Below are 26,353 nucleotides of genomic sequence, written 5' to 3' on the forward strand. Positions count from 1 at the left end.
AGATCTTCAATTTAAAAACTGTATTTTGTGATTACTGTACTTGTGTTATCTTTGTCTGATATTTACATGTGTTTGGGGATCTGAAACATTTTAGGCTATGTGCACACGTTCAGGATTTTTTAGCGTTTTCCCCGAAAAAACACTTACATAAGCATCGCATCATTTTTAATGCATTCCGCATTTTTTGTGCGCATGCTGCATTTTGTTTCCGCGGCGGAATCGCATTCCGGAAAAAAACGCAGCATGTTCATTCTTTGTGCGGAATCACGGTGATTCTGCACACATAGGAATGCATTGATCCGCTTACTTCCCGCATGGGGCTATGCCCACCAGGCGGGAAGTAAGCGGATCATGTGCGGTTGGTACCCAGGGTGGAGGAGAGGAGACTCTCCACCAGGCCCTGGGAACCATATACTCTTTAAAAAAAAAAAAAAAAGAATTAAAATAAAAAAACACGATATTCTCACCTTCAGGCGTCCCCGCAGCCTTCCCGCTCCTTGCGATGCTCCCGTTCCCAGTAATGCCTTGCAGCAATGACCTGTGATGGCGTAGCGGTCTCGCGTGATGCTACGTCATCTGGGGTCATTGCCGTGAGGCATTACTGGGAACGGGAGCTGCCGGGAGCATCACGAGGAGCAGGAAGGCTGTGGGGGCCGCCGGAAGGTGAGAATAGCATGATTTTTAATTTTTTTAAAATTATTTTTAACATTCTATCTTTTTACTATTGATGCTGCATAGGCAGCATCAATAGTAAAAAGTTGGTCACACTTGTCAAACCCTATATTTGACAAGTGTGACCAAACTGTCAGTTTTCTCTTACCCCATGACGGCACCACGGAGAGAGAGGGATCCACCCTCAGGGACAGGAAACCCACAGGTTAAAAAGGCGGGACCTCTCCTCCACCTCAGTTCGGTTTCCTGTCCCTGACGGGGAACCCACAGCTCACCGTTCGTCGCGGGATTCCAGGGACCATCGGACCGAATTCAGGGAGCGGGGGGCCCTGCTGCGGTTCCGGGTGGATATCCTCCCTGAGGACACATTCCGGGGTCGGCGGGCCCTGTTGGTATGTGTGGAGAAGAAGCAGTGAAGAGGAGCAAGTCTGCTTCTTCTCTTTCCTACAAATCAGCCGGTAATAGGTAGCGGCGGTTATCTGGGGGGAAAAACCGCCGGTCTGAGGAGCTCAAAGAAGGGGGTGACGCCGGTCACCAACAGGAGGCTCTGGTATGGGCAGCGGCGGCTGCGGGGATCCCTCCGTCCCTTCTGTGAGCTGGCAACTAATGGAGCGCGCGCGAGGTCCGGCGCGATTTACTGCGCAGGCACGGGGGTCACTTCCGGGGCGGCGCAGGGGACCTCTGGGTAATCCGGAAGTTGCCTTGTGCCGCACTGTTAGTATATTTCCGGAAGAGAAGGGGCATACCGCTGCTCGGAAGATACCACCATGAGTGGAATAGAGCAGTCGGTGGAAGAAATTTCACAGGCCCCTGTGACAAAAAACCCGAAGGAGCGCCGTTCTTCGCGAAAACCTACACAGCGCAGCAGCTCAGGATCCCAGCGCAGCAGAGGCTCTGGTGGATCCAGGAGGGAGACGGTGGTTCAAGTGGAGGAGGCGTCCTCAAGACCAGAACCGGTATCTTCCTCACGTTAGGGTAAGTGACTGTAAGTACTCGGGCAGAAATCCGAGAGTGGACCCTCTGGGTCGTGACTCTAGAGCCCCCGGGGTCGAGCGGACCAGATGGAATCACCCCCTATACAGGGAGTGTTAGGAGCAGGACCTCGGGGGAATGGAGACACAACAGCTAGAGCCAAAGGGGCGACCCAAGATAAAGAAGGAAACCAAAGGCTAAAAGGATGGCAGGGAATAATAGGAAAACAAGACTTAACTGAAAATGACTGGAACACGGAACGGCAGAACACAGCAGGAACACGGACTGGCAGGACTCAGCAGGAACACGGACCGGAAGGACTCAGCAGGAACACGGGCTGGCAGAACACAGCAGGAACACGGACTGGCAGGATACAGCAGGAACATGGACAGGCAGGACACAGCAGGAACACGGACTGGCAGGATACAGCAGGAACACGGACAGGCAGGACACAGCTGGAACACGGACAGGCAAGACACAGCAGGAACACGGGCTGGCAGGACACTAAGACAAAGTAAAGACTGGGCTGAGAGAAGACACTGGTGCAGGGGAGCCTAGGGCATAGGGACACTGACGGCAGACAGTGCACCTACAAAGCAAAGGCGTCTTACCTAGGGAGACGCCGGGAAGAAATACCCGATGGGCGCCGCCATGTTGGGGCGGAGCCACCGGGTCGCGACCTCCCAGAAGGCTCTGCGATGGAGGAGACGCGACCGCGCATGCGCAGAGGGACCGGACGCCGTGAGCCGGCAAAGGAGGAAGCAGAGCGGCACTGGACAGGAACGCGAGTGCGCAGAGGGACGGGAGAAGCCGGGTAAGAATGCGCAGCGTACGTAACAGTACCCCCCTCCTTAGTCCCCCTCTTTTTAAGGCTAGAAAGGAATCTTTTCATGATAAGAGGAGCATTGATGTTCTCTCGGGGCTCCCAGGACCTCTCCTCAGGGCCAAATCCCTCCCAATCAATCAAAAAACAAGTTTTACCCCTAACTACCTTTTTGGCAAGAATGTCTTTAACATTAAAGATTCCATCAGAAGTACAGAGCTGAGGAGAGGAAGAGGTAGCGGAGTGAAAACGATTAAAGACTGCAGGCTTGAGAAGAGACACATGGAAGGCATTGGGAATGCGTAAAGAGGCAGGCAACTTCAACTTATAAGAAACATCATTAATGCGACTCAAGATAGGAAAAGGACCAATATAGCGGGGACCCAGTTTGCAAGAGGGAATTTTAAGCTTGATATAGCGAGAGGAAAGCCAAACTTTATCACCCGGAGAATATGGCGGAGCATCCAAACGCCTTTTGTCAGCAAACTTTTTCATATTAAGGCTAGCTTTCTCAAGAGCCACTTTGGTCTCACTCCAAATCGTAGAGAATTCCCGGGACAAGAAATCCGCTGCCGGTACCCCCGAGGAAAGAGAAACAGGAAGAGGAATGTTCGGATGTTGACCATAGACTACAAAAAAGGGGGTTTTGGAGGAAGACTCGCTGGGAAGATTGTTATATGAGAATTCGGCCCAGGAGAGAAGAGAGACCCAGTCATCTTGGTGTGCATTGGAGAAATGTCGCAGATACAGTGGGGCAAAAAAGTATTTAGTCAGTCAGCAATAGTGCAAGTTCCACCACTTAAAAAGATGAGAGGCGTCTGTAATTTACATCATAGGTAGACCTCAACTATGGGAGACAAACTGAGAAAAAAAAATCCAGAAAATCACATTGTCTGTTTTTTTATCATTTTTTTTGCATATTATGGTGGAAAATAAGTATTTGGTCAGAAACAAACAATCAAGATTTCTGGCTCTCACAGACCTGTAACTTCTTCTTTAAGAGTCTCCTCTTTCCTCCACTCATTACCTGTAGTAATGGCACCTGTTTAAACTTGTTATCAGTATAAAAAGACACCTGTGCACACCCTCAAACAGTCTGACTCCAAACTCCACTATGGTGAAGACCAAAGAGCTGTCAAAGGACACCAGAAACAAAATTGTAGCCCTGCACCAGGCTGGGAAGACTGAATCTGCAATAGCCAACCAGCTTGGAGTGAAGAAATCAACAGTGGGAGCAATAATTAGAAAATGGAAGACATACAAGACCACTGATAATCTCCCTCGATCTGGGGCTCCACGCAAAATCCCACCCCGTGGGGTCAGAATGATCACAAGAACGGTGAGCAAAAATCCCAGAACCACGCGGGGGGACCTAGTGAATGAACTGAAGAGAGCTGGGACCAATGTAACAAGGCCTACCATAAGTAACACACTACGCCACCATGGACTCAGATCCTGCAGTGCCAGACGTGTCCCACTGCTTAAGCCAGTACATGTTCGGGCCCGTCTGAAGTTTGCTAGAGAGCATTTGGATGATCCAGAGGAGTTTTGGGAGAATGTCCTATGGTCTGATGAAACCAAACTGGAACTGTTTGGTAGAAACATAACTTGTCGTGTTTGGAGGAAAAAGAATACTGAGTTGCATCCATCAAACACCATACCTACTGTAAAGCATGGTGGTGGAAACATCATGCTTTGGGGCTGTTTCTCTGCAAATGGGCCAGGACGACTGATCCGGGTACATGAAAGAATGAATGGGGCCATGTATCGTGAGATTTTGAGTGCAAACCTCCTTCCATTAGCAAGGGCATTGAAGATGAAACGTGGCTGGGTCTTTCAACATGACAATGGTCCAAAGCACACCGCCAGGGCAACGAAGGAGTGGCTTCGTAAGAAGCATTTCAAGGTCCTGGAGTGGCCTAGCCAGTCTCCAGATCTCAACCCTATAGAAAACCTTTGGAGGGAGTTGAAAGTCCGTGTTGCCAAGCGAAAAGCCAAAAACATCACTGCTCTAGAGGAGATCTGCATGGAGGAATGGGCCAAAATACCAACAACAGTGTGTGGCAACCTTGTGAAGACTTACAGAAAACGTGTGACCTCTGTCATTGCCAACAAAGGATATATTACAAAGTATTGAGATGAAATTTTGTTTCTGACCAAATACTTATTTTCCACCATAATATGCAAATAAAATGTTAAAAAAAACAGACAATGTGATTTTCTGGATTTTTTTTTCTCAGTTTGTCTCCCATAGTTGAGGTCTACCTATGATGTAAATTACAGACGCCTCTCATCTTTTTAAGTGGTGGAACTTGCACTATTGCTGACTGACTAAATACTTTTTTGCCCCACTGTATGTAGTCAGGACTTGATTAACTCGCTCCACTTGTCCGTTGGACTGAGGGTGATAGGCGGAAGAAAAGTCCAAGTTAACCTTTAATAGACTGCAGAGAGCTCTCCAAAAACGTGAGGTAAATTGTACTCCACGGTCTGAGACGATATGATGAGGAAAACCATGAAGACGGAAGACTTGGTGTAAACAGATCTCTGCCAACTCAGGAGCGGAAGGCAGACCAGGTAATGCGATGAAGTGAGCCATCTTGGAGAATCGATCTACAACAACCAAGATGACAGAGCAATTCGAGGAACAAGGTAGATCAGTGATGAAGTCCATAGCTATATGACTCCAAGGAACGGAAGGCACAGGCAGAGGATGCAGGAGACCGGAAGGAAGCTGCCTAGGGACTTTATTTTTTGCACAAGAAGGACAAGAAGCGATGAATTTGGTGATGTCTTGTCGGAGAGATGGCCACCAGTAATGCAGAGAGATAAGAGAAAGTGTCTTCTTGACTCCTACGTGACCTGCAATTTTGGAGGAGTGACCCCAACGTAAAACTCTCTCCTTGTCTTGGTTAGCCACAAGAGTCTTGCCAGGAGGAGTTGAAATCACTCTTAGAGGAGCAAGAGTGACGATCTTCGCAGGATCAATGATGTGAGCCGGAGAATCCTCTAGGTCCAGAGGCTGAAAGGATCTTGAAAGAGCATCTGCTTTGACATTCTTATTTCCGGGTCGGAAATGAAGTTCAAATTCGAATCGTCCGAAGAATAAAGACCATCTGGCCTGTCGTGGATTTAGTCTTTGGGCAGACTGAATATAGGCCAGATTCTTGTGGTCTGTGTAAATGGTGAATGGATGAAGAGGACCCTCAAGGAGATAACGCCATTCCTCCAAGGCTAGCTTGATAGCCAAAAGTTCTTTATCTCCAATAGAGTAGTTACGCTCAGGAGCGGAAAAGGTTTTGGAAAAAAAACCACAGGTCACCAAACGTCCGGACGAGGATCTTTGCAAAAGTACAGCACCAGCTCCAATAGAGGATGCGTCGACCTCAAGGACAAACGGTCTATTAGCATCAGGACGATGAAGCACAGGGGCCGTAGCGAAGCTTTGTTTAAGAGACAGAAAGGACTCTTCAGCCTCAGGGGTCCAAAGACTGGAGTTGACTCCCTTGCGAACTAGAGCAGAGATAGGCTTGGTCATGGAAGAAAAATGAGGAATAAATTGTCTATAGTAGTTGGCAAAGCCAAGAAAACGTTGGATTGCTTTTGTTCCAAGAGGACGAGGCCAATTCAGGACAGCAGAAACCTTCTCTGGATCCATCTCTAAGCCAGATCTTGAGACAATATATCCCAGGAAGGGAAGAGAAGATTGTTCAAAGACGCACTTCTCAATCTTAGCGAACAGATGATTCTCTCTTAGCCTTTGCAGAACACGACGGACATCTCGCCTGTGAGTGGAGAGATCCGGAGAAAAGATGAGAATGTCGTCAAGGTAAACTACGACCGAGGAGTAGAGAAGATCCCGAAATACATCGTTCACAAATTCCTGGAAAACCGCGGGGGCGTTGCAGAGACCAAACGGCATAACCAAGTACTCGTAGTGACCATCACGAGTATTGAAGGCAGTCTTCCACTCATCGCCTGCACGAATACGAACCAAATTATATGCGCCACGTAGATCTAATTTGGTAAAAATTTGCGCACCCCGAAGACGGTCGAAGAGTTCCGGAATGAGTGGCAGAGGATATTTGTTCTTCACCGTGATGTTGTTTAGGCCTCGATAATCAATGCAGGGACGGAGAGAACCGTCTTTCTTCTTCACGAAAAAAAACCCTGCTCCGGCCGGAGAGGAAGACTTGCGAATGAATCCTTTAGCAAGATTTTCTTGAATGTACTCTGACATAGCTTGAGTCTCAGCAGGAGAGAGAGGATAGATCCTGCCCCTGGGTGGGTTAGTTCCAGGCACGAGATCTATGGGACAATCATAGAGCCGGTGAGGCGGAAGACCCTCAGCCTCCTTCTTGTTGAAGACATCAGAATAAGCGCTGTAGACACGGTAAAGCGGGAAAAGAAGAGGAAGGAGAAGAATTAGAGGAAGATCCCACAGGACGCACCGGCAGCAGACAACGTTCCCGACAAAGCTCACCCCAGCGCAAGATATTACCATTGCGCCAATCTAAAATGGGCTCGTGGTTCCGTAACCAAGGGAGACCTAAGAGCATAGGATGAGACAGACCCGCTAAAACATAAAATGCAATTCTCTCCTTGTGTAGAGCCCCAACCTGAAGTTCCACCTCAAGTGTTACTTGAGTAATGGTCTCCTGTAACGGTTTACCATCCACAGATGCAAGAATCACAGGAGCCTCTAAGGTTTTGACTGGAACGGAGAATTTCAAAACCTCCTCCAACCTAATAAAATTCCCTGCTGCGCCCGAATCCACATACGCATCCAGAGAAATGCCTTTGCCCGCAATATGCAAAAGAACGGACAAAGTAAGGGGTTGAGAGGGATCACACACACCTAGGGAGGCCTCTCTTACCTGACCTAGGCGGAGGAGTTTTCCGGACGTTCAGGGCAAGAGCGTAATAAATGAGCAGCACTCCCGCAGTAAAAGCATAACCCCTGAGTGCGCCTCTCTTTACGACATTGTTCGGACATCTTAAGACGGTCCACGTGCATAGGTTCCGGTGCGGACGCCTGAGAGGAGGTTCTAGGCTGAGGACTGAGTGGCTTACGGGTGGCAGAAGAAGGACGAAGAGACCTCCGCTCACGGGCGCGTTCTTGGAACCGAAGGTCAATACGGGTAGCTAAGGAAATTAATTCCTCCAAAACAGTAGGGGTGTCCCGACCGGCTAACTCATCTTTTATGCGCCCAGAGAGACCCCGCCAAAAAGCACCCACCAACGCCTCATTGTTCCAGCCCAAGTCAGAGGAGAGTGTGCGGAACTGAATAGCGTACTGGCCTACGGATAACGACCCCTGATGGAGAGAAAATAGGGCTTCAGTTGTAGAGGCCAGACGTCCAGGTTCGTCAAAGACAAGACGGAAAGTCTCCAAAAATTCAGACAACCGGGAGACTAGAGGATCGTCTCGCTCCCAGAGTGGATTAACCCAAGCCAAGGCGTCACCCTCCAGATGGGAAATCAAAAACGCAACTTTGGACCGATCCGTCGGGTAATGCTGGGGCAGAAGCTCAAAGTGAAGACGGCATTGGTTTAGAAATCCTCGGCAGGACTTAGGATCCCCATTGTACCGAGGCGGTTTAGCCAAGCGGGGTGGAGGGTGGGACGCAGGAGCAGACGTAGAAGCGGCTGTCTGGATGGAAAGCAGCCGATCGTCAATAGAAGACATATAACTAAGTATATGGGCCTGGGTGTCACGCTGCTGAGCTAACTCTTGCTGTAAGCCAACGAGTAGAGCGGCGTTGCCAGGATCGGAGGACTGGAGCGTGGACAAACGAGAATCCATAGCTTTCATAAAAGACATCATGCGGGACTGATTCTCTCGCAAAAAGAGTAGCTCTTTCTGCGCAGCAGAGGCCCCAGCGGGGTCCATGGCCTTTGCTTACTGTAAGTACTCGGGCAGAAATCCGAGAGTGGACCCTCTGGGTCGTGACTCTAGAGCCCCCGGGGTCGAGCGGACCAGATGGAATCACCCCCTATACAGGGAGTGTTAGGAGCAGGACCTCGGGGGAATGGAGACACAACAGCTAGAGCCAAAGGGGCGACCCAAGATAAAGAAGGAAACCAAAGGCTAAAAGGATGGCAGGGAATAATAGGAAAACAAGACTTAACTGAAAATTACTGGAACACGGAACGGCAGAACACAGCAGGAACACGGACTGGCAGGACTCAGCAGGAACACGGACCGGAAGGACTCAGCAGGAACACGGGCTGGCAGAACACAGCAGGAACACGGACTAGCAGGATACAGCAGGAACACGGACTGGCAGGATACAGCAGGAACACGGACAGGCAGGACACAGTAGGAACACGGACTGGCAGGATACAGCAGGAACACGGACAGGCAGGACACAGCAGGAACACGGACAGGCAAGACACAGCAGGAACACGGGCTGGCAGGACACTAAGACAAAGTAAAGACTGGGCTGAGAGAAGACACTGGTGCAGGGGAGCCTAGGGCATAGGGACACTGACGGCAGACAGTGCACCTACAAAGCAAAGGCGTCTTACCTAGGGAGACGCCGGGAAGAAATACCCGATGGGCGCCGCCATGTTGGGGCGGAGCCACCGGGTCGCGACCTCCCAGAAGGCTCTGCGATGGAGGAGACGCGACCGCGCATGCGCAGAGGGACCGGACGCCGTGAGCCGGCAAAGGAGGAAGCAGAGCGGCACTGGACAGGAACGCGAGTGCGCAGAGGGACGGGAGAAGCCGGGTAAGTATGCGCAGCGTACGTAACAGTACCCCCCTCCTTAGTCCCCCTCTTTTTAAGGCTAGAAAGGAATCTTTTCATGATAAGAGGAGCATTGATGTTCTCTCGGGGCTCCCAGGACCTCTCCTCAGGGCCAAATCCCTCCCAATCAATCAAAAAATTTAGTTTTACCCCTAACTACCTTTTTGGCAAGAATGTCTTTAACATTAAAGATTCCATCAGAAGTACAGAGCTGAGGAGAGGAAGAGGTAGCGGAGTGAAAATGATTAAAGACTGCAGGCTTGAGAAGAGACACATGGAAGGCATTGGGAATGCGTAAAGAGGCAGGCAACTTCAACTTATAAGAAACATCATTAATGCGACTCAAGATAGGAAAAGGACCAATATAGCGGGGACCCAGTTTGCAAGAGGGAATTTTAAGCTTGATATAGCGAGAGGAAAGCCAAACTTTATCACCCGGAGAATATGGCGGAGCATCCAAACGCCTTTTGTCAGCAAACTTTTTCATATTAAGGCTAGCTTTCTCAAGAGCCACTTTGGTCTCACTCCAAATCGTAGAGAATTCCCGGGACAAGAAATCCGCTGCCGGTACCCCCGAGGAAAGAGAAACAGGAAGAGGAATGTTCGGATGTTGACCATAGACTACAAAAAAGGGGGTTTTGGAGGAAGACTCGCTGGGAAGATTGTTATATGAGAATTCGGCCCAGGAGAGAAGAGAGACCCAGTCATCTTGGTGTGCATTGGAGAAATGTCGCAGATATGTAGTCAGGATTTGATTAATTCGCTCCACTTGTCCGTTGGACTGAGGGTGATAGGCGGAAGAAAAGTCCAAGTTAACCTTTAATAGACTGCAGAGAGCTCTCCAAAAACGTGAGGTAAATTGTACTCCACGGTCTGAGACGATATGATGAGGAAAACCATGAAGACGGAAGACTTGGTGTAAACAGATCTCTGCCAACTCAGGAGCGGAAGGCAGACCAGGTAATGCGATGAAGTGAGCCATCTTGGAGAACCGATCTACAACAACCAAGATGACAGAGCAATTCGAGGAACAAGGTAGATCAGTGATGAAGTCCATAGCTATATGACTCCAAGGAACGGAAGGCACAGGCAGAGGATGCAGGAGACCGGAAGGAAGCTGCCTAGGGACTTTATTTTTTGCACAAGAAGGACAAGAAGCGATGAATTTGGTGATGTCTTGTCGGAGAGATGGCCACCAGTAATGCCGAGAGATAAGAGAAAGTGTCTTCTTGACTCCTACGTGACCTGCAATTTTGGAGGAGTGACCCCAACGTAAAACTCTCTCCTTGTCTTGGTTAGCCACAAGAGTCTTGCCAGGAGGAGTTGAAATCACTCTTAGAGGAGCAAGAGTGACGATCTTCGCAGGATCAATGATGTGAGCCGGAGAATCCTCTAGGTCCAGAGGCTGAAAGGATCTTGAAAGAGCATCTGCTTTGACATTCTTATTTCCGGGTCGGAAATGAAGTTCAAATTCGAATCGTCCGAAGAATAAAGACCATCTGGCCTGTCGTGGATTTAGTCTTTGGGCAGATTGAATATAGGCCAGATTCTTGTGGTCTGTGTAAATGGTGAATGGATGAAGAGCCCCCTCAAGGAGATAACGCCATTCCTCCAAGGCTAGCTTGATAGCCAAAAGTTCTTTATCTCCAATAGAGTAGTTACGCTCAGGAGCGGAAAAGGTTTTGGAAAAAAAACCACAGGTCACCAAACGTCCGGACGAGGATCTTTGCAAAAGTACAGCACCAGCTCCAATAGAGGATGCGTCGACCTCAAGGACAAACGGTCTATTAGCATCAGGACGATGAAGCACAGGGGCCGTAGCGAAGCTTTGTTTAAGAGACAGAAAGGACTCTTCAGCCTCAGGGGTCCAAAGACTGGCGTTGACTCCCTTGCGAACTAGAGCAGAGATAGGCTTGGTCATGGAAGAAAAATGAGGAATAAATTGTCTATAGTAGTTGGCAAAGCCAAGAAAACGTTGGATTGCTTTTGTTCCAAGAGGACGAGGCCAATTCAGGACAGCAGAAACCTTCTCTGGATCCATCTCTAAGCCAGATCTTGAGACAATATATCCCAGGAAGGGAAGAGAAGATTGTTCAAAGACGCACTTCTCAATCTTAGCGAACAGATGATTCTCTCTTAGCCTTTGCAGAACACGACGGACATCTCGCCTGTGAGTGGAGAGATCCGGAGAAAAGATGAGAATGTCGTCAAGGTAAACTACGACCGAGGAGTAGAGAAGATCCCGAAATACATCGTTCACAAATTCCTGGAAAACCGCGGGGGCGTTGCAGAGACCAAACGGCATAACCAAGTACTCGTAGTGACCATCACGAGTATTGAAGGCAGTCTTCCACTCATCGCCTGCACGAATACGAACCAAATTATATGCGCCACGTAGATCTAATTTGGTAAAAATTTGCGCACCCCGAAGACGGTCGAAGAGTTCCGGAATGAGTGGCAGAGGATATTTGTTCTTCACCGTGATGTTGTTTAGGCCTCGATAATCAATGCAGGGACGGAGAGAATCGTCTTTCTTCTTCACGAAAAAAAACCCTGCTCCGGCCGGAGAGGAAGACTTGCGAATGAATCCTTTAGCAAGATTTTCTTGAATGTACTCTGACATAGCTTGAGTCTCAGCAGGAGAGAGAGGATAGATCCTGCCCCTGGGTGGGTTAGTTCCAGGCACGAGATCTATGGGACAATCATAGAGCCGGTGAGGCGGAAGACCCTCAGCCTCCTTCTTGTTGAAGACATCAGAATAAGCGCTGTAGACACAGGGTAAAGCGGGAAAAGAAGAGGAAGGAGAAGAATTAGAGGAAGATCCCACAGGACGCACCGGCAGCAGACAACGTTCCCGACAAAGCTCACCCCAGCGCAAGATATTACCATTGCGCCAATCTAAAATGGGCTCGTGGTTCCGTAACCAAGGGAGACCTAAGAGCATAGGATGAGACAGACCCGCTAAAACATAAAATGCAATTCTCTCCTTGTGTAGAGCCCCAACCTGAAGTTCCACCTCAAGTGTTACTTGAGTAATGGTCTCCTGTAACGGTTTACCATCCACAGATGCAAGAATCACAGGAGCCTCTAAGGTTTTGACTGGAACGGAGAATTTCAAAACCTCCTCCAACCTAATAAAATTCCCTGCTGCGCCCGAATCCACATACGCATCCAGAGAAATGCCTTTGCCCGCAATATGCAAAAGAACGGACAAAGTAAGGGGTTGAGAGGGATCACACACACCTAGGGAGGCCTCTCTTACCTGACCTAGGCGGAGAAGTTTTCCGGACGTTCAGGGCAAGAGCGTAATAAATGAGCAGCACTCCCGCAGTAAAAGCATAACCCCTGAGTGCGCCTCTCTTTACGACGTTGTTCGAACATCTTAAGACGGTCCACTTGCATAGGTTCCGGTGCGGACGCCTGAGAGGAGGTTCTAGGCTGAGGACTGAGTGGCTTACGGGTGGCAGAAGAAGGACGAAGAGACCTCCGCTCACGGGCGCGTTCTTGGAACCGAAGGTCAATACGGGTAGCTAAGGAAATTAATTCCTCCAAAACTGTCCCGACCGGCTAACTCATCTTTTATGCGCCCAGAGAGACCCCGCCAAAAAGCACCCACCAACGCCTCATTGTTCCAGCCCAAGTCAGAGGAGAGTGTGCGGAACTGAATAGCGTACTGGCCTACGGATAACGACCCCTGATGGAGAGAAAATAGGGCTTCAGTTGTAGAGGCCAGACGTCCAGGTTCGTCAAAGACAAGACGGAAAGTCTCCAAAAATTCAGACAACCGGGAGACTAGAGGATCGTCTCGCTCCCAGAGTGGATTAACCCAAGCCAAGGCGTCACCCTCCAGATGGGAAATCAAAAACGCAACTTTGGACCGATCCGTCGGGTAATGCTGGGGCAGAAGCTCAAAGTGAAGACGGCATTGGTTTAGAAATCCTCGGCAGGACTTAGGATCCCCATTGTACCGAGGCGGTTTAGCCAAGCGGGGTGGAGGGTGGGACGCAGGAGCAGACGTAGAAGCGGCTGTCTGGATGGAAAGCAGCCGATCGTCAATAGAAGACATATAACTAAGTATATGGGCCTGGGTGTCACGCTGCTGAGCTAACTCTTGCTGTAAGCCAACGAGTAGAGCGGCGTTGCCAGGATCGGAGGACTGGAGCGTGGACAAACGAGAATCCATAGCTTTCATAAAAGACATCATGCGGGACTGATTCTCTCGAAAAAGAGTAGCTCTTTCTGCGCAGCAGAGGCCCCAGCGGGGTCCATGGCCTTTGCTTACTGTAAGTACTCGGGCAGAAATCCGAGAGTGGACCCTCTGGGTCGTGACTCTAGAGCCCCCGGGGTCGAGCGGACCAGATGGAATCACCCCCTATACAGGGAGTGTTAGGAGCAGGACCTCGGGGGAATGGAGACACAACAGCTAGAGCCAAAGGGGCGACCCAAGATAAAGAAGGAAACCAAAGGCTAAAAGGATGGCAGGGAATAATAGGAAAACAAGACTTAACTGAAAATGACTGGAACACGGAACGGCAGAACACAGCAGGAACACGGACTGGCAGGACTCAGCAGGAACACGGACCGGAAGGACTCAGCAGGAACACGGGCTGGCAGAACACAGCAGGAACACGGACTAGCAGGATACAGCAGGAACACGGACTGGCAGGATACAGCAGGAACACGGACAGGCAGGACACAGCAGGAACACGGACTGGCAGGATACAGCAGGAACACGGACAGGCAGGACACAGCAGGAACACGGACAGGCAAGACACAGCAGGAACACGGGCTGGCAGGACACTAAGACAAAGTAAAGACTGGGCTGAGAGAAGACACTGGTGCAGGGGAGCCTAGGGCATAGGGACACTGACGGCAGACAGTGCACCTACAAAGCAAAGGCGTCTTACCTAGGGAGACGCCGGGAAGAAATACCCGATGGGCGCCGCCATGTTGGGGCGGAGCCACCGGGTCGCGACCTCCCAGAAGGCTCTGCGATGGAGGAGACGCGACCGCGCATGCGCAGAGGGACCGGACGCCGTGAGCCGGCAAAGGAGGAAGCAGAGCGGCACTGGACAGGAACGCGAGTGCGCAGAGGGACGGGAGAAGCCGGGTAAGTATGCGCAGCGTACGTAACAGTGACACTCCGTGAAAGTGTATAGTCTAATAGGGGTCTATTATTTTCCTAGGGAAAGAAATGCCAGGGGAAAAGTAAACATAGAGTGTGCCCGCTTTGTTCAGATTTGATGGATTCATGGGTTAAAAAACTCTGTGCGTCATGTATTAAGAACACCATTAATGAGGAGACTCAGAGTTTCACGTCTGAACTGAAAGACTTAATTAAAACCCAAGTGGCAGACGCACTAAAAAGCATAAAAAAACGTAAAAGAAAACGTAAGGAAAAAACTCCAGATTACAGCTCCAGCGAGGGAGATAGCACGAGTGATGATTCTGATAGCTCTGCAGCTTCAGCGTCCTCCTCCGCATCTTCAGAAAGCGGCCGCAACTGTTTCCCAATAGATGAAACGAATGCGCTGGTAAAAATGGTTAGGGCGACTATGGGTCTGGCAGATACTCGTTCCAAAAAATCTGTGCAAGATCTTATGTTTAGTGGCCTGGAACAGAAGAAGTACAGGGTGTTCCCATTAAACGAAAAAATACAAGCCCTAATAAAAAAGGAGTGGAAGAGACCGGACAAAAAAGTACTGTTAACACCCAAAAGAAAATATCCATTTGACGACCCAGCCTGCGCCTCATTGGGGAAGGCGCCAAAACTAGACGTCGCCATTGCGAAAGCCTCTAAAAAATTCGCCCTGCCTTTTGAGGATATGGGGACCCTCAAGGATCCTATGGATAAGAAGGCCGATGTCTTCTTAAAGGGGTCCTGGGAGGCCGCCAGCGGGGGGCTAAAACCTGGTATAGCTGCTACTTGTACAGCTAGAGCGCTCATGGTCTGGCTGGATCATTTAAAGACTCAATTAAAGAATAAAACTCCGAGAGAGTCTATATTAGACTCCGTGTCAGCGATGAGAGGTGCCGCGGCATACTTAGCAGATGCCTCAATAGACTCAGTTAGGCTGACGGCAAGATCAGCTTCTTTCTCAAATGCGGCCAGGAGAGCGCTATGGCTGAAGTGCTGGCCAGGGGACCTGCAAACTAAAGCCAAGTTGTGTTCCATACCGTGTGAAGGTGAATATTTGTTCGGTCCCACCCTAGACGATGTCCTCGAAAAAGCGGTCGATAAAAAGAAAGCCTTTCCAGGATTCCTAAATCAGTCCTATAGGCGGCCCTTTCGAGGGAGAAGGTTCACACAAAGGCGCCCCCCAAAAAACCAAAAGGAGGGGTGGGAAGACAGAAAATTCAAGAGAGGAGGTTTCATGTTTAACAAACCAGATAATAAGAAACAGCCACAATGAGGGTGCGCCCCAGGTAGGAGGGAGACTGACCCACTTTCTTCAAACCTGGGAAAAAAATTTCTGGAAGTGCCTGGACTTTAAACATCATAAAGACAGGCCTAAGACTAATTTTCCACACAATACCGCACAATCAGTTTGTGGTTACACCACAAAGAAAGTCGGAGATCGAGCAGCTAAGTATCCAGAGAGAAGTTCTCAGTCTTCTGGAAAAGAAAGTCATACAGGAAGTTCCGCAACAAGAAGAGACGAGGGGGTTTTATTCTCCGCTTTTTCTTCGAACAAAGCCGGACGGAACTTTCAGGGTAATAATAAATCTGAAACAATTAAACAAATACCTGGTAATAGAAAAATTCAAAATGGAAACAATAAAATCATGTGTCAGATCCCTTATCCCATCTTGTTTCATGACTGTTATAGACTTAAAAGACGCATACTATCATGTGCAAATCCATCCGGAGTTCCGAAAATACCTCAGAGTTGCAGTGATGATACAAGGGAAATTAAAACATTATCAATACAGGGCTCTTCCGTTTGGTCTAGCCATTGCCCCGAGGATATTTACAAAATTAATGGCGGATGTAATGGCCCATATAAGGGAACAAAACATATTGATTGTGCCTTATCTGGACGACCTTCTAGTGATGGGCAGTTCCTCTCTACATTGCAGCCAGCAACTAAGCAGAGTGATGGTAGCCCTATCGAATCTAGGATGGTTTTTGAACCTGGAAAAGTCCAGACTTATCCCGTCTCAAGTACAGTTGTACTTAGGGATAGTAATAGACTTAACAAAGCAAGAGTGTCGTCTGCCGGAAGAAAAAGTATCCAACATGATACACCTAGCGAATCATTTGAGTCTCTCTCCTCTGATCACTCTAAGGAAAGCCATGTCCATACTGGGGTCAATGACATCCTGTATCCCAGCGGTCCAGTGGGCCCAGAGCCACTCGAGAGATCTCCAGTGGGAAATACTAGAGGCGGTACCCCACGCAGGAGGAAATTTAGAGAAGCGATTAAAAATATCCTCTCGGACAAAAGCTTCCTTAGCTTGGTGGACGGATCCGTCCAATCTCAGGAGGGGGGTCCCATGGGTGTGGCCGGTCTCTGTAATCCTGACCACAGACGCAAGTCCTTGGGGGTGGGGGGCCCACCTAAACAGGCAAATTGCCCAAGGTCCTTGGTCAGGGGAAGAAAAAGACTTTACTTCAAACATGAAAGAGCTTTTGGCAGTTCAGTACGCCATCAATCATTTTTTAACATCCCTCCGTTCCCACCACGTGAGAGTACTGACGGACAACAGGGTGGTAGTAGCATATTTAAATCATCAGGGAGGGACGAGGTCTCAATCCCTAATGAAAGTAACAAATTTCATCATGTCACAAGCAGAAGCCAACCTGTCCTCCCTGACAGCCCTTCACATAAAAGGGTCAGAAAATCAAACTGCAGATTTTCTAAGCAGAACTCAATTAAAACAGGGGGAATGGGAATTAAATCCAAAAATATTAAAAACGCATAGTGGATCTTTGGGGGGCCCCGGATATAGATCTATTTGCAAACAATCAAAATCGGAAAACGGAGGCCTTCTGTTCGATAGATCCCCGGGGGAGTCCAGTGGGTATAGACGCGTTGTTAATTCCATGGAATTTCCATCTAGCTTACGTTTTTCCTCCGATAGCTCTTATTCCCTTGGTCTTGAAGAAAATCAGGGAGGACAGAGCCAAAGTCATATTGATAGCCCCATTCTGGCCGAAAAGAATATGGTTCCCATGGTTACGCCTAATGTCCATAGCGGATCCGTGGGTACTACCAGATATCCCAGACCTGCTGCATCAGGGGCCAGTGAATCACCCACGAATAAAAAGTTTACATATGACGGCCTGGCTTTTGAAAGGGAACTGTTAACAAAAAGGGGTTTTTCTTCTAATCTAATTTCTACCCTGCTGGCCAGTAGAAAACCAATAACCACCAGAGCGTACGGTAAAGTTTGGAAAAAGTTCCTCTCCACTTCAGGGGTTATCCTATCAGAACAGATCCCAATTCAAGAAATTCTAGAATTTCTTCAAAAAGGATTAGAGAAAGGCCTGGCAACAAACACTCTGAAAGTGCAGATTGCAGCATTGGGTGCCCTTTATAACCAGGATTTGGCGGGGAATCACTGGGTAAAAAGGTTTATTAGAGCATCTACTAGGTCCAGACCAATTGTACATCTCACCTCTCCTCCTTGGAATCTGAACCTAGTCCTTTCAGCACTAACTAAAGCACCGTTTGAACCTTTATCTCAGGCTCCATTAAAAATAATATCTTTGAAAACCTGTTTGTTAGTAGCCCTAACCTCAACTCGCAGGATTAGTGATCTGCAGGCCTTATCAGCTTACCCGCCTCTAACCCAAATATTAGATGACAGAGTAATCCTTAAAACTGATCCTTCTTACCTCCCTAAAGTGGCGTCAAAATTCCACAGATCTCAAGAGATAGCCTTACCATCTTTTTGTCCTAACCCTAAAAACAAAAAAGAGGAAGCTCTACACACACTAGATGTAAAGAGATGCCTAACACACTATCTATCAGCTACAAGGGAGTGTAGGAAAGGGAGGGCTCTGTTTGTCTGCTTTCAGGGACCAAATAAGGGTCACAAAGCATCGAAGGCCACATTGGCAAGGTGGGTAAGAGACGCCATCAAGATGTCGTATATCTCATCCGGGGAACAAGCTCCAGACACAATTAAGGCCCATTCAACCAGGTCGGTGGCAACCTCTTGGGCAGAACGTGGTGGAGCATCAATAGATCAAATATGTAGAGCAGCCACTTGGTCTTCCCCTTCTACATTCTTCAAGCACTATCAGCTCAATCTATCCTCTCCCTCAGACTTAACTTTTGGTAGGAGAGTTCTTGAGGCGGTAGTCCCACCCTAAATACTCATTCTTTGAAATTCTCTCCGTGGTGCCGTCATGGGGTAAGAGAATATCGTAGTTACTTACCGATAACGGTATTTCTCTGATCCCATGACGGCACCTGTATATTCCCTCCCTTCACGTTTGTGTGTCCACACTACTAATATTTTAAGTCACGAGGTGTGCATATAAAAAAAAAAAAAAAAAAAAAAGGAGCTTATATAAGTAATATATGTATAGTTATGTTTTTTTTGTGTGTATAATAACCAATTAAGTTACAGCAGAAATTCCCTGCAAGGCTCTGTAAACCAAACTGAGGTGGAGGAGAGGTCCCGCCTTTTTAACCTGTGGGTTTCCTGTCCCTGAGGGCGGATCCCTCTCTCTCCGTGGTGCCGTCATGGGATCAGAGAAATACCGTTATCGGTAAGTAACTACGATATTCCAAGCGATGTTACAGATCGCTTGGAAAACGCTAGCATTCTGAGAAAAGTACGCTTGCAAAACGCTAGTGTTTAGCGGGAATATGCATGCCAATTCTGCATGTGTATTTCCCGCGGCAAGGAGTTGCAGAATTTCCGCAGAGATTCTGCAACATGTGCACATAAGCCTAAGTGTGACAAACATGGAAAAGAATAGGAAATCAGGAAGGGGTTTACACATATCTATGCCAAAACTTTATGAGATAAGACAAGGCGTAAAGCTGTGACCACCCGATGAGAGTCACTGCGGCATGTGCTGATAAGACTGAACTCGTGTTAGATGGGGATCTATATCAAGGTGGGCTATTTGTGTGGGGTCCAGCAGCTGGAAATCATGGTGACAAGCAGCTCACAGTGGAGATTTTGACTTTGATCCAAAGCCTAATGTAATAAATATTGAAACCCCTTTGTGCAGACGGCGCTCCGCCCCGTGGGTCAGAACTGATGAGAACTTACCTGTCCACATGGAATCGCTTCAGCAGTAAGAGCAGTGAATGTTGCTGACTTCCACCTGTAAGCTTTATCACGTAGGTTTGCATCGTGATTAGGCCGTTCTTATCCAGCACACGTCTAAGGTAATGGATCTTCCCAGCATCCACTCTAAAATGGATAAAAGCCAAGTAAATCCCATCTATGTATTCCGGCTCAGTATACACTGCATGCAGAATTATTAGGCAAGTTGTATTTTAGAGGATTTTTTTTATTATTGATCAACAACTATGTTCTCAATCAACCCAAAAGACTTGTAAATATCAAAGCTTAATACTTTTGGAAGTTGGAGTGGGTTATTTTTAGATTTGGCTATCTTAGGAGGATATCTGTTTGTGCAGGTAACTATTACTATGCAGAATTATTAGGCAACTTAATAAAAACCAAATATATCCCCATCTCACTTGTTTATTTTCACCAGGTAAACAAATATAACTGCACAAAATTTAGAAATAGGGATTTTTGTGTACTCACTGTAAAATCCTTTTCTCCGAGCCACTCATTGGGGGACACAGGACCGTGGGTGTATGCTGCTGCCACTAGGAGGCTGACACTAAGTAAATACAAAAAAGGTTAGCTCCTCCTCTGCAGTATACACCGCCCACTGGCTCCGGATAATACCAGTTTGTAGCCAAGCAGTAAGAGATTAACAAGATTTAACCGTAGTAACAACATGTCAAAGACTAAAACACTCATCATAGGCAACAAGCCAAAAACAAGGGTGGGTGCTGTGTCCCCCAATGAGTGGCTCGGAGAAAAGGATTTTACGGTGAGTACACAAAAATCCCTATTTCTCCATCGCCACATTGGGGGACACAGGACCGTGGGACGTCCAAAAGCAGTCCCTGGGTGGGGAATAACAACCCAACAGTGTAAACTTATGGCACCTGCTGTCTACAGGTGCGCAACCGCTGCCTGCAGAATACGCCTGCCCAGGCTTGAATCTGAGGATGCCTGAGTATGGACATTGTAATGCTTTGAAAAGGTGTGCAGGCTAGACCAGATTGCAGCTTTGCAAACCTGCTCTGCAGACGCTTGATTTCAAATGGCCCAGGAAGCACCCACCAACCGAGTGGAGTGTGCCCTGAGGCCTGCAGGGATAGGCTTGCCTCTGACACGGTAAGCCTCTTGAATGGTCGACCGAATCCATCTGGCAATTGTCGACTTAGAAGCGGCCAGTCCCTTCCGGTGTCCCGCCGGAAGCACGAACAGAGCATCCGTCTGACGAAAGGATGCCATCCTGGACACGTACTTTCTGAGTGCTCTGACAAGATCCAAGGAGTGAAGAGCCTTCTCCACGCAGTGCGTTGGAGTAGGGCAAAGTGACGGAAGTACGATATCTTCATTGAGGTGGAAGGAAGACACCACCTTCGGGAGGAAAGTAGGGGACGGTGGAACGTAAGGAACGGCGTCCGACAGGAAAGAGCAGCCAACTCTGAGACTCGTCTGATCGAGGTAATAGCGACGAGGAAGGTCACTTTCCATGAAAGAAGAGATAGAGGGATGTCCTGCAATGGCTCGAAGGGAGATTCCTTAAGGACTCCCAGGACCAGATTAAGGTCCCAAGCCTCTAGAGGCGCTCTGTAGGTAGGCACCACGTGAGAGACTCCCTGAAAAAAAAAAGTTCTGACCTGAGGCTTGGAAGCGATTTTCCGTTGAAAAAAGGACTGACAAGGCCGAGACTTGCCCTTTAAAGGATCTCGGCGAAAGCCCCAAGTCCAGACCGGATTGGAGGAAATCCAGGATGGTAGGAATGTTGAAAACCATCAGAGGGCGACCTCTGCACCAATCGAAGAAGATCCTCCAGATCCGATGGTAGATGCGCGATGACACCGGCTTTCGGGCATTGATCAAGGTGGAAACTACCTCACGGGAGAAACCCGCTTGAGTCAGAACCCAGGATTCAACAGCCATGCCGTCAAACACAGGGCCCCTGAGTTCTGGTGGTAAATTGGGCCCAGAGAAAGTAGATCTGGACGATCTGGTAGGTGCCAAGGAACGTCTGCGAGGAGCTGGATCAGCTCTGCATACCACGCCCTGCGAGGCCAATCCAGGGCGATGAGAATCACCGGGATATCCTCAGCCTTGATCTTCCTGATTACTCTGGGAAGCAGGGGCAGGGAACAGGTAAGGGAGGTGAAACTGACTCCAAGGAAGGACTAGCGCGTCTGCCCCGATTGCTCTGGGGTCCCGGGACCGGGCTACAAATTGAGGTACCTTGGCATTGAACCCGGAAGCCATCAAGACTATGTCCGGAGTACCCCAACCATCGATGGCAAATCTGTTGGAATATGTCCTGATGGAGAGACCACTCTCCTGAGGCGAGACCTTGCCAGCTGAGGAAATCCGCGGCCCAATTCTCCACTCCTGGAATGTGAACTGCCGATATGACCAAGAGGTTGTTTTCGACCCAGCGAAGGATGTGCTCTACCTCGCGCATTGCAGCTCTGCTGCGGGTTCCCCATTGATGGTTTATATAAGCCACAGCCATGGCATTGTCCGACTGGATACGGATGGGGCGGCCTGCTAGGAGATGATGGAACCGCTTTAGGGATAGCCGAATCGCACGTATCTCCAGGATATTGATGGGAAGGCGAGACTCGTGATGAGTCCAAGTTCCCTGCGCAGTGTAATGGCGAATAACCGGATTACTTATGGTAATGCTCTTTTAATGAGTCCATGACAGCACCCACTGGAGAGATAGGGATCCGCCCCAAGGAACAGGAAACCTACAGAGAGATAAAAGGGGGCGGTCCCCCTCTCCTCCTCAGTTTAATTTCAGAGTACCCGGAGGACCGCCAGTATTTGTCAAATATTACAATATATCATCAGGTTATAAACTTCATAGAAGTAATTACATTGGCTTTTATTTATTAGGGAGGGATGTGACTGGGTGCTGTCATGGACTCATTAAAAGAGCATTACCGTAAGTAATCAGGTTATTTACCCTTCGCCATGACAGCACCCACTGGAGAGATTTCCAGAGACCAACACCTAGGGGGGGACCACCATGCTGAGGATAGTCCTGCCAAAGTGTAGGTCAGAGTCTGATGAAAGATCAAGCCTGTAGTGATTATAGAAAGTGGAAGGAGCCAACCATGTTGCAGCCTTACATATGTCCTCAATTGGAACGTTCCATTTTTCGGCCCAGGAGGAAGCCATGGCTCTGGTGGAATCTGCTTTGATGCCTTCCGGAGGTTCTTTATTTTTCATGGAATAGGCCAACCGGATAGCGTCCCTTATCCACCTGGATAATGTTGCTCTTGTGACTCCATACCCTTTCTTTTTGCCCTGGAAGCATATGAACAGAGCCCTACTCTGGCTCCAACTACTAGTTTTTTCAATATATTGCAAAACTACTCTCCTGACATCTAGAGTGTGAAATTGTTGTTCTTCAGGAGTAGAGGGGTCTTTAAAGAAAGTAGGAAGGTGGATTTCTTGTGACCTGTGGAATTTCACTGCTACCTTAGGAAGGTATAAGGGGTCTGGTTTTAAAACTAGTCTGTCATGAAATGTGAGAAGGTAAGGCTGATCTATCGACAAGGCCTGAATGTCGCTGACTCTTCTAGCCGATGTTAAGGCTACTAAGAAGGCTGTTTTTAGCGACAAGTGTTTTAGAGATACTGTGTCTATAGGCTCAAACGGAGGATCCGTTAGAGAGTCTAGGACTAGGTTTAGGTCCCAAGGAGCTATTCTAGGTATGTGGACAGGAGTAACTCGTTCACAGGCCGTGATGAAGAGGGATACCCATTTATTACCAGCAATATTATGGCCATAGAGGGCACCCAGAGCGGACACCTGGACTTTTAGTGTATTAACCGATAGACCTAACTCTTTCCCTTTCTGTAGAAATTCTAGGATAGATTTTATTGGGACTTCAGAGGGGTTTGAACCTGTATGGAATTGAAGAAACTTCTTCCATATTTTGGTATAAATTTTTGTTGTAGATGGTTTCCTGCTAAGCAGGAGTGTATCAATTAGGCCTTTCGAGAACCCCCTGGAATTTAATATCTGCCTTTCAAATTCCAGGCCGTCAAGTGGAGGCTGTCCACTTGAGGGTGGAAGAAAGGTCCCTGCAAGAGAAGGTTTGGGATTGAGGGAAGGACCCATGGATCTGTCACCGACATTGACTGCAGGCACGAGAACCATGGTCTTTTGGGCCAGAATGGTGCTATCAATATTATCCTGGCCTGTTCTTCCCTGATCTTCCGTATTACTTGTGGAAGCAGAATTATCGGAGGGAAGGCATATGCCAGCTTGAATTGCCAGGGTGTTTGAAGAGCATCTAGAATGTCCGGGTGGTCTGCACGGGACCGAGATGCAAGTTTCTGGACTTGTCTGTTCTGTTTCGTAGCAAACAGGTCTATCTGGGGCCTGCCCCATAATAATGTTACTTTGTGGAAAATGTGAGGATTTAGACACCATTCTCCTTGATGTAGAGTGTGTCAACTTAGAAAGTCTGCTTGTTGATTGCTCTCTACTTTGATGTGGACAGCAGAGAGGGACAACAGATGCTTTTCGGCCAGGATTAAGGTATTCTTTGCGGAAGACATTAGAGCGTCTGATCGTGTGCCGCCTTGTTTGTTTAAATACGCCACTGTCGTAGTGTTGTCTGAACAGATTCTGACATGATTTCCTAGTAGCTGTGGGAGAAATTGACGCAGTGCATAGTTTACTGCATTCAACTCTTTTAAATTTGATGAATATAAAATCTCATCCTTATTCTATATTCCCTGGCAGAATTTATCCCCCATGTGTGCGCCCCACCCGTGGGGACTAGCATCAGTAGTTACTGTGTGGGATGGTGTTATCACCCAAGGGACACCCCCCATTAAGTTCTTATTATCTAGCCACCACACCAAGGAAGATAAGACCCTCTCTGATAATGTTATTTTTGACTCGAGGTGCCCTAGGAATTTCCTCTGTTCCCGAAGTATTTGGTGTTGCAATGTTCGGGTATGAAGTTGTGCTCACTGAACGGCTGGAGTACAGGAGAAAAGGGATCCTAATAAGGTCATTCCTGCCCTCAGGGACATTTGGGGTTTGTGAATGGCCGCCGCTACTTTCCCCTCTATTAGGCTACGTTCAGACTAGCGTTGCGCGCCGCTGCGTCGGCGACGCAACGCACACAAAAACGCTGCAAAACGCACGCAAAAACGCTGCGTTTTGCGACGCGTGCGTCGTTTTTTGCCGAAAATCGGACGCAAGAAAAATGCAACTTGCTGCGTTTTCTTGGTCCGACGCTAGCGGCAAAAAAGACGCAAGTGTTGCAAAACGCAACACACAAAAACGCATGCGTCCCCCATGTTAAACATAGGGGCGCATGACGCGTGCGTCGCCGCTGCGTCGCCCGACGCTAAGGCGACGCACACTAGCAGAACGCTAGTGTGAACGTAGCCTTAGAGATATTTTTACTTGTGGGAGTAGACATTTTTGTTTTGTGGAATCTAGATTGAACCCTAAAAATGTCTGGAGAGAAAGTGGGATGAGTCTGGATTTTTCGGAGTTGATGATCCAGCCCAGGTTTTTTAAGGACGAGACCGTGTCAGCTAAACGTTCAGCACACTGAAGGGACGAATTTCCTACAACTAAAAAAATCATCTAAATAGGGGATCATTAAGGTGTCCTTTTGGTGAAGGTAGGCCATTACCTCTAACATTACTTTGGTGAAGATCCTTGGTGCTGTGGAGAGACCAAAGGGCATGGCCGTGTACTGAAAATGATGAATCTCCCCCTCAAGAGTTACTGCCACTCTTAAGTATTTTTGATATCTGTTATGAATAGGGAGATTGTAGTAGGCATCCTTTAAATCAATGCCGCCCATTATACAATTTGGATAAAGGAGCTTAATGGCAGATCTAATAGATTCCATTTTAAACATATAATTTTTAATAAACGTATTGAGTTTTTTAAGATTTATAATTGTTCGAAATGAACTATCTGGTTTAGGGATTAAAAATAACGGAGAGTAGAACCCTCTACCCTCTTATCCCTTTGGCACCCTAACTAAGACATTTTTAACTATGAGAATTTGGATTTCCAGTTCAAGGGCCCTTTGTTGTATTGGTGAGGAAAGGGCTGTTAAAACAAAAGAATCATGGTGAATTTGGAGGAATTCTATTTTCATTCCTTCTTTAATAATATTTAGAACCCAGGAATTTGACGTAATTTTTTGCCATTGGGGAAAGAAAAATTTTAATCTACCCCCTACTGGGGTAACTGGTGCCTTAATATTTATTGTCTCTACGGAAGGGGGGGGGGGGAGGGGCTTTAAACATAGTGCCACTCTGTTTTGCCTCTCTTGTGGCCCACCGCGACGGTCTTTCATTTTGTGTTCTTTTTCCGAACGGTCTCCTCCTAAAGGTCTTCCTATAGAAAGGAATTGAGGGGTCAGGGAAGGCTTTTTTCCTCTCTTTTGAGGATCTCATCCAATGCTTTCCCAAATAGAAACTCACCCTCACACGGAATAGCACAGATCTTAGCTTTCGACTGTGTATCCCCCTTCCAGCTCTTCATCCACAACGCACGTCTGGCATTATTTACTAGTCCTGCCGATCTTGCTGCGAGGCGTAGAGAGTCAGCTGACGCATCGGCCATGAATGCTGCTGCTCCTCTAATTAATGGTATTGCATCCCGCAATTTTTGTCTCGAGACCCCCTGTTCGATCTGTTGATCTAACTGATCAATCCAAACCAGCATGGATCTAGCTGTGCACGTGCTGGCAATTGTTGGTTTAAATATGCCTGTGGAAGCTTCCCATGATCTTTTCAGTGACGATTCCGCTTTCCGATCTAGAGGATCAGAGAGTAGGCCTGCATCCTCGACTGGTAAAACTGATTGTTTTGAAGTGGAGGCCACCGCTGCA

The 26,353-nt window shown here is 48.1% G+C and overlaps 1 protein-coding gene across 1 annotated transcript in view; it reads right to left on the bottom strand.

The window, feature by feature from the left end:
* The window catches only part of GTF3C1 (general transcription factor IIIC subunit 1), a 191,310-nt gene that overhangs the window by 148,433 nt on the left and 16,524 nt on the right, over positions 1 to 26,353 (bottom strand). The window contains exon 4 of the mRNA XM_069733955.1: positions 19,456 to 19,599. Within this exon, the coding sequence (XP_069590056.1) occupies positions 19,456 to 19,599 (144 nt within the window). The remainder of the gene's footprint in view (positions 1 to 19,455; positions 19,600 to 26,353) is intronic.

Source organism: Ranitomeya imitator, chromosome 7 (genome assembly GCF_032444005.1).
Source record: "Ranitomeya imitator isolate aRanImi1 chromosome 7, aRanImi1.pri, whole genome shotgun sequence".
NCBI lineage: Eukaryota > Metazoa > Chordata > Amphibia > Anura > Dendrobatidae > Ranitomeya > Ranitomeya imitator.